Source organism: Mizuhopecten yessoensis, unplaced genomic scaffold (assembly GCF_002113885.1).
Source record: "Mizuhopecten yessoensis strain PY_sf001 unplaced genomic scaffold, ASM211388v2 scaffold10603, whole genome shotgun sequence".
NCBI lineage: Eukaryota > Metazoa > Mollusca > Bivalvia > Pectinida > Pectinidae > Mizuhopecten > Mizuhopecten yessoensis.
The window spans coordinates 1,185,899-1,194,929 of NW_018408629.1; the positions used below are offsets into that span (position 1 = coordinate 1,185,899).

At 35.4% G+C, this 9,031-nt stretch overlaps 1 protein-coding gene across 1 annotated transcript; it reads right to left on the bottom strand.

Moving 5' to 3' along the window:
* Positions 1–242: 242 nt before the first annotated feature.
* On the bottom strand, positions 243–8,482 carry LOC110461387 (cell cycle checkpoint protein RAD1-like). Its single transcript, XM_021514836.1, has 8 exons — positions 8,281–8,482; positions 7,598–7,753; positions 6,476–6,570; positions 5,505–5,616; positions 4,469–4,591; positions 2,690–2,754; positions 2,118–2,262; positions 243–1,994 (listed from the first exon to the last, which is right to left on the bottom strand). The coding sequence occupies exons 1-8, from the start codon at positions 8,401–8,403 to the stop codon at positions 1,956–1,958; spliced, it is 858 nt and encodes a 285-aa protein (XP_021370511.1). The 5' UTR covers positions 8,404–8,482; the 3' UTR covers positions 243–1,955.
* Positions 8,483–9,031: the final 549 nt, after the last annotated feature.

The following is a 9,031-nucleotide window of genomic DNA, read 5'->3' on the forward strand; positions in this document are numbered from 1 at the left end:
AAGGTAACAATACATGTACTCCCTAGAGAATAACTGATGTAGACCACAGGAAGGTAACAATACATGTATAGGTATACCCTTGAAAAATACTTTAACATTGACGAAAAATGTGATGCAAGCACAGTTGTATGTATTGCACAAATGGGGGATCACACTTCACCAAATGTAGGTAAAATGTTATTTTTAAATTAATGAGTTTGTGTACAGAATTTAACAAATTAATTTGTTTATTAAATCTCTTGGACTAGGTTTGAGAATACAAGTGGTATCATAATGAAGTCTATATAAATAATACAACCAATTGACTTCAAATAAACGTGAAAATGATCATGTCAGTACGAACACAAAATCACTTACATACATTTTCTATAGAGCTTCAGGGTACATACATATGTATGTATTTAACCAATTTGCGTTCATACCCACATCAACTTTCAATCCTTATATTAACATTCCAATTTTTTTTAGTTTTTATTTATCTGAGTAAAGGTATCACTTCATTTTCAATAGTAAAGTGTTTGTTTCGTCAGTTGACTTGGTGCAAACGAAATTCCTGGAATAGCCTAAGGTCAATTTTTGTTTCTAATGATTTTCTCAAGTTATTATAGGCAGGAGAAGGGTCAAAATGATGCTGATCAAACTGCGTTCAAAGCCAAACTTTTCAGGTAATACTTATAGAATATTTACAGGGGAAATGTACACATACTGAGCTAAAAATACCTTGGTTGTTGTACACAAGCTTATACACTATAGAGTACATTCACATCAGTTCTTGTAAAAAATAGCATTTAACACATAAGCACAGTTCCAAGGCCTTAAAACTTGTCCTACAGCTTTAAACTTAGATAGGACCTGAATGAGGAAAATATGACTAGGGATACTTCTGTCCAAGATAGTTGCATGATCTTTCTTTAAAAGTCATGTGATCAACAAATTCCTATCAGATGCACTGTCATGTAGATGAGGTTTAGTTATATATATAGCAAATTCTGTCAGTGTAAACTAACCTTACCGTGACAGGAGATCTCTTGATTTAGCATCGCAAATCATAAGACATTTTTATAACAAACACAACAGTTTATTCAATATAACTTATATCTAGACAGAACTATTTCACATATCAATTCAGGTTTTCATCTGAAAATAATGATATAATTAACAATTTATACAAGCTACAATAAAAACTGTCTGATATGAGACAAATATTCTGAGATTGGTTATGTCAATTGAACATTATGTAAAATAGAAATCAGCATATTAAGACCTTGTAATTCCTACATTCCTACAAATTCGACAGATATGTTAATTATTTCAAACAGGATGTCAGATGGTGTACTTTGTTGTTTTACTTTTGAATTTTTCTATGTAGGTTATTTACACAACAAAGGCCTTATGGACATTCATCATTGCCATGCTTATGTAATCTATGCTGTTACTTTTAAACTTTCATCAATATAACATTTTATATTGTTATTTCATATTCAGATCACAGGAAATAGTGTCACATGATCTTTGAACTCAGAAATTAAGTCTGTGTAAGGGGAAAAAGGGATAATGCTATTGTTTGTTTTGTGGTTCGGGTCAGGCAGGTCCTGGCTAGTGGATACTGCTGTGGCAAGCACCATGAACAAAACTTTGTCGTCACCATGGTAATGACCAGAACTGAAGCATTTCTGTCATGATGGCAATCGCAAGAATTGAAGCACTGCTGTCACTATGGCAATCACCAGAATTGAAGCATTTTTGTCCCAATGGCAATCTTCAGATTTGAAGCACTGTTGTCAATAATTATAAGGCAATCATCGGAAGTGAAAACCTAATGTCATCAGTGGCAACAACAGGAACTGAAAGTTTGCTGACACCATGGCAATCAGTAGACTTGAAGGCTTTCCATTACCACGCTATTAACAGAAATTGAAGCTTTGATGTTGACATGAGGATTGAAGCCCATGCTGTCATTGGTCAGGATCATCTACATCTTCATCAGGAGCACACTACAAATATATATCGAGGCATATAATGAACTCCCAAACTGATTATTTTTGAAATATGATTTCCAAGACATTTATGTAAAGATAATTAAGAATACATTTTTTTATCATTTTGATAGTGCTTACATAATATTCCACGAAGCAGACCTGGCCATCATCGTTCTTGATCATGTATTGGAGAGAGAGGAAGCCACGGTTGTCCGTCCTAATGGACACTCGCGTTGATAGGGCCAGGGCCTTCACAGAGGGTTTCAGCAGCGAGATTTTGTACCTGCAAACAGAGAATACACTACATCGCAGTTATCTCCCTTTTAAACGATATTTCATTTGTCAAAGTATATTTAAACTCTGACTTCATGTACGTATACCATGCAGTCTAATAACAGCAATTATGACATCACAAATTTGAGGTATTTTCTTTTCATTTTGCCTGTCAATATTTGTTTGCTATTTGGTTTTTTTATTTATGCTTTGGTTGAGCATTGTTAAATCATTCTCATTCGGTAGATTTAGTATAAACACTAACTTTATTCAAGTTATGTAATAAGAACATTTTTGAAATCCTCTATTTCACCATTCATACTTTATATGTATAATTCATCAAGATTCTCTATTAAGTAATATCATTAAAGTAAAGACAATTTTGAAGAAAACATTCTATATTAGGTGTAGAAATATCTTTAAGGTGGTCTTTTTACCTGTTGGTTTGTGTTTGTGTACACAAAAAGGACTCAACCATATCGGAATCTTTAGGAAAATCAGACTGCAAAACAAGAAAGTCATCCATTATTAGAATCAATGCAACAATATACTATAAAGAGAATTTTCTGAGCATTCTTGCCACAAACATAAATGTAACTGCATGCTTTTATAAGAACAATTTGAAATGTACACTATTCATTTAAATATGTATGCTGATTTTAAATTAACCTCTAAATGACTAATGCCCTAGCTTACTTTGTTCACCACTTAGCTTACTGCTAATATATTTTGCATCCCCTTTTTTTGCTTTTCTCAAAGATTCTTCTTTATTCCTTGACATATCACATAACCTCATGATAATGACAAATTGTGTGGAGACAGTATATTGAGGTTTTTAGATATTAATAAATTTATGCTAAAGAAATCACTTCTTAACTCCAATCGGTGGATGAATGTCAGAAAATCTATCTCAATTTCAGAGGAAAGTGGAATTTGATAATTATGTGTTCAGAATATTCTGAAAATCTGGTGATAGCGCGGCCAGGTGACTTCCAATGGGCACATACACGGGTGCTACCAGCATTGTCAAAGGTTGAGAGCCTGAAGTAAAGTTGATGTTCTGAGTGTTAAAAAAAGTCTGGTGATAGTAGGGCCTGGTGACCTCTAATGGCAGAGCTCGTGCTGGCGGTCGCCACTGGCGCCATTGGCGAAAGTAAAACATGATTGGCAATTTGAAACTGCTCTTGGCGAAAATCCAGTTCAGTGATGCGGGGCAATAACGAGGCACGGGTGTGTGTTTACATTGGGACGCAGGCGGGATATTTTTTAATGACTTTCTTTTTAATTTTGTTAAGCAGTAACGGATATATAATTGCCAGGGCACTGAAAATGACATGTACAACTTGAATTGTGTCATTCTTGCACCTGATCGAGATGACAATTTGCCGAAAATTATATTTAAGTTGCCGCTAAATTTTTGTTGAAGAATTATCAACTGATAGTATGGAGATAAATAACCACCTATTCCAAAATTATCAGCCTTTGGTTTCGGTGAAAATGATTTGCTATAGTAATAAAACATAAAACATTTTCTTCATTTCAATAATTCATTTCCTGTCTAAGATACATAGGATACATTAGAATGCATATAATGGGATGTATAAATGAAAATTAAAAAATTAAAGCGGTGGTGTCTTTTTTTTGGGGGGGGGGGGACTGGTCCATGATTGCTCGCCATCACACGCACTTGTTGGGAACATGTTAAAATTTGGCGAAACTGAATCAAGACCCAAAGCTAGCCCTGAATGGGTACATATATGGGTGCTACTAGCATTGCCAAAACTTGACAGCCTGAAGTAAGGTTGATGTTCTGAGAGTTTATAACAAAAGTCTGGTGATAGCAGGGCCAGGTGACCTCTGATATTACCTACATGGGTGCTACCAGCATTGCCGAAGGCTGACAGCCTTAAGTAAGGTTGATGTTCTGAGAGTTTATAACAAAAGTCTGGTGATAGCAGGGCCAGGTGACCTCTGATTAGTACCTACATATGGGTTCTACTAGTATTGCTGAAGGCCGACAGCCTTAAGTTAAGTTGATGTTCTGAGAGTTTATAACAAAAGTCTGGTGATAGCAGGGCCAGGTGACCTCTGATTAGTACCTACATATGGGTTCTACTAGCATTGCTGAAGGCCGACAGCCTTAAGTAAGGTTGATGTTCTAAGAGTTAAAAAAGTCCAGTGATAGTTGGGCCTGGCGACCTCTAACAGGTACCTACTGTGGTGCTACCAGCATTGCCGAAGGTTGAGAGCCTGAAGTAAGGTTGATCTGGAGACAGGAGGATCTGAAGAATGTCACTTGTCATGTCCAGTTCACTGAATGCTTCCTTCAGGCACTCCGACTGTAAGGACAAATTACAGGTGTGGATACAGGTATAATATATAAAAAGTTATTGTGGACTTTTTAACTAGTGCTTGGTATATATTTTCAAAAATATTAGAATTCCAAACTAACACACAATACTTTTGGGTTCAAAATTATCGTCCGAGTACAGGAAACATCAAAATGTAATTTTTTCTGATACTTTAAATAATTGAATTTTGAAAATTTGCACTGACAATCAATTCAGCTCATAAGACTTATAAGAACAGCTCCATTAATAAGGACTCATGTTGGTGTGACATCTCTAGATATTGAACAGCTAATCATAAGATATGAAATAGGAAGAGTCAATAAATGTTACTTCTTGGAGGGTATGGACATTCTGGTAGGGTTTTCTGTACCACACAAATGTAATGAACAAGTATATACATGTAACTTCTGTGAATTCTATTCCATTAAGGGGATAACTCTACTGTATTTTGAAATTTGTGGTGGTATATTGTGATAATCACACTATACCGCAACAAATTTCAAAATAAAGTAGGGTTATCCCCATTCTAATTCAAATCAACCAAAACCACCGAAAGAAACCATGATTTTAAGATATTTTTGAGTGTTACCTTCAAATTCTGGGTCTCTGCTGCGGATTGGTGATGTCAGAAATGTTCAAAGTTGTGGAATTACATTGACCTTTTTGGGTCACGCTATTGTTCGCGACATCAATAATAATCGAGTTCATGACGTGTCATGGTTAGTCGTGGTCATCGACGTCATAAACAATCGCCATCCGGGCTACATGTGCAAATGAGAAATTTGTGGACGGTATATCGTAGTTTTACTGTCGCAAATTATTTTGATTGACCTATCAAATGCCTTGTTATTAATCTATATTAATACTTTACAATATCACTATTCATGACAATACACTGTACCTTCATGATCATTTTATTGAGGACGTTTGTACTGCTGAAGTTGAAATCTAGAACTTCATCAGGTTCTAAAGTTTTAATGCTACAATCTGTCAGCACCCCGTCTTCTTCCAACCTGAAACAAGAATTTTGATATCAGCAGAACCTTGTTTACTGCCAAATTATTTCTACAATCAAAATTATATTGGAATGTATTGTCATTAATGTCAAAATGTTGACACTTTTAAAAGGTGTAAATATCTTATCAAAGGGAGACTACTGTATGCTTACAAAAAATATACTTTTATTTGAACAATGAAATCAATGCAGGGCAAAAATAGATTTTATCAACAGAAGGGGAAAACTAATTCTCTTGAGCAGTGGTTTCCTGGAATACATCAATTAATAAGAAACATACTTAAATTAAATAAATGCATGCATCAAAAGAAAAAGGGATCTTGAACAAAAATGGTTACAGTAGCACGAAGTGAAGCAGAAAATAAAGTCAGGTTTTATTGTATACTTTGACAGATAGGGTTAGGATTTCAACTGCAGTATTTAGGGTTACAACAATATTTATACAATGTAACAAAAAATGTCGCCAGAAATCATTTGAATATGTTGGTGGTGCTACAATTAAACCTATTCTGTCCTACGTTTAAGTCCTCAAAACATTAATTTCTATTTCATATCTTTATAATTGATTCAGTATTTCAGCTTTTCTTCATTTGAATAAGTCAACGTCCAACCTATTCATTTACATTATTTATATCTAAACTAGACTCGCCCAGTTTTTGATTTGGTAAGGTTCATTTGCAACTTTAGGAGGTGAATGGGTTAATAATCATAAAATATGAAATTGTCCATGCTGTTGTTGCGCTTTGCTTACGCATCAATTAACACATTCACCCCATCCATATCTAAAATGGACTTGCCCAGTCTTTGATTTGATAAGGTGCAAATGTGACTTTAGGGGTGAATGGGTAAACACTTACATTAGGATGAGTGGGCAACCGTAGCCACCGTAACACATCTTCAGTGTGGTGGTCACCCCTGGCACCTGACTAGTCCCAAATATGGTCAGGCATTCCTAAGATATTATACGGAAGACAAAAATCAGCAATAAAATAATAAAATATGAAATCAGTACATTTGGAGTAGGCAAATTATGTATAAACAAGAGTGTTATATTTTGAACATGGCGATATTATAGTATGTTAAATTTTTAAAATAGCGTCAAATAAAGTTTTAACAAACCAAAATATAAACACTACTGTAATATGCCAACTTGTGGCAATTATAAGTGGACAGGCTTATGATCTGTTGTATGCATTCACTTATACTTAAATGTTTACTTTCATAGTGAAATCTTATGTTTACAGTAGGAGGATTCTTGTCTTATTATGAAGGGTGAAGGAAGCATAAATAGTGACTTCTGAAGTTTCCTCACCACTATAAAATATTGGTACTTGCAAGGATGCCTTAATGTGATTTTGCCCTAACCACTAGTAAAATTAGAGGCCAGATTCTTAAAGAAGCCGATACTGTTATACATTTATCAATTAGATTAAAAACTGATTTGTTCAGTTTTTAATCTAAATCATATGAGGCAGAGTAAAATTAGACGAATATTGACAGTGATGTTGTTCTCACGGATGCTATACCTGTTTGAGTGAGTTTGTTTCCACAGTCACATATATATTGAAGAGCTGCAACGATACGCATACTTCACGATACTATATGTATTGAGGTACAATGCTAATGATACCACACGTAGCATGCTACAAATATCTGCTTTAAAGGTCAACTATATAATGATTAAGTGCTTGACTTTGTTGAGTTCTGTCATAGACTTGAATAGTATTTACTATAGAAATATATTTTTGTATCATTTCTAGTACTTTTGGGTATGACTGCACAGTGGACCACATCTTTACTGAAGGATTAAGAAAATATCAGAACATTTCTTTAGAGTTTGATGAAAACTGTTTGATTATTTTAGTACTGTTAGTGTATCACGAAATAGGGAAACAAAACAATTTGATATGATACACAAGAAAGTATCCTGATACAATACGATACAAAATATCGTTGCAGCCCTAATATATTGTACTCACAAGTAACACGGTGAGGTTGATTTTGAATGTGATCTGGTCCTCTGTGATGTTGTACTCGTGGAACAGTCCCTCCTGGATAAAGGCGTTGGCCTGAACACACTTTGCATCTTCCACAGTCACCTTTAACCCCATGGAACTCGCGAACACAGTGGCAGTCTAGGAAAAATATTGTCATTATTAGTGACTTATTAATGCCCCACACCACACACCTATATGTCAAAATGTCCAAGGCTGGTGTACATGTTAGGGCCATAGGAAACTCGGGCAAGTAATGAAGTAGGCAAAATTTCATTTTTGCTGCGATGTATTTCACATTATTGACGTGGATAAAGAGGCAATAAAACATGTGTCCGTGAATATCCCATTAAATTCGTATGAAAGAATATTGTTGACTTTTTACTGTATATTCTATTGTCAAATCAGAGACGTATTATATACTGTACGTCTCTGATCAAATGTTAAAATTATGCGTCGATCGCGACCGAGCGCTCATAGATCATAAGATGGGCGCCTGGCGTTAAAATATTTTCATGGAGGTCCCTGCTACATGGTGGGCTGCAATCAACCTGTATACCTAGATATTTAATTTGATTCAATATGATTTTAAAAGATAAAATAAACGGCAACAACGGAAAGAGTAACTAGGAATGACAGACAATGACACGGTAGACATCACATTTTACCTCCTTGAAATGAATAGCTTTGAGGATATTTGACACGTTTTTGGCATTGTCAATTTTAGCCAGTAAGACATAATGACTGTCATGGTCATCTTGCTGAGTCGACAGTGCCATTTCAGCTGGCATCGTTCATCAAAGCAGTTATGGTCGCATCATATTGGTGTAGGCAACCTCACCAGTTACCCGCCATTTGTTTGGAAAAGAAATACTCGCCTTCTTTTCAAAAAGATTTCCAACAATAGGAGTTACTTCCCTTGTAATAGGAGGCGGATCGAGTCCCGGAAATAAATGCACACGTAATGGTGATCGAAAAGAGGAGAGAGACAAACAAAGCGACATGCAAGATGTCGACCCATTATTAAATTCCGTGGTTAAATGGTATATATGATCTACATATTTTTTTCACAAAATCATAACAGGAAAAGTCTACTCAAATCAATCTCGAGGAAAATGTAATTACTCTACCACGTGCACCCTCTTAGAGATCCAGAAAGTAATCAAAATCACAGTTCATTTACATCAGTCGCACGTGGTTTAAACAATAATTCAGTTTGGAGCATAACTCTCCATATTGCTGACTTTCAGATCTTCTTGGTCCATCTGCAGCCACCAGTGCGTTCAATGTACACGACCGCTGCCGTTACGTTTTGATAGACTCATGTGTCTACAACCATACATTCAACCAGAGACGTATAATATTATAGATCATTATATGGTTCTGATTCATTAGGCACGTGATCACCCAGTTGCGTGA

Excerpts from the sequence above, each read along its gene's own strand:
- LOC110461387 (XM_021514836.1), bottom strand. The coding sequence starts at position 8,403 with ATGCCAGCTGAAATGGCACTGTCGACTCAGCAAGATGACCATGACAGT. Across the intron at positions 7,754-8,280 it reads AAGCTATTCATTTCAAGGAG|ACTGCCACTGTGTTCGCGAG; the intron begins GTAAAATGTGAT and ends TATTTTTCCTAG. Across the intron at positions 6,571-7,597 it reads TCAACCTCACCGTGTTACTT|GAATGCCTGACCATATTTGG; the intron begins GTGAGTACAATA and ends ATAATATCTTAG.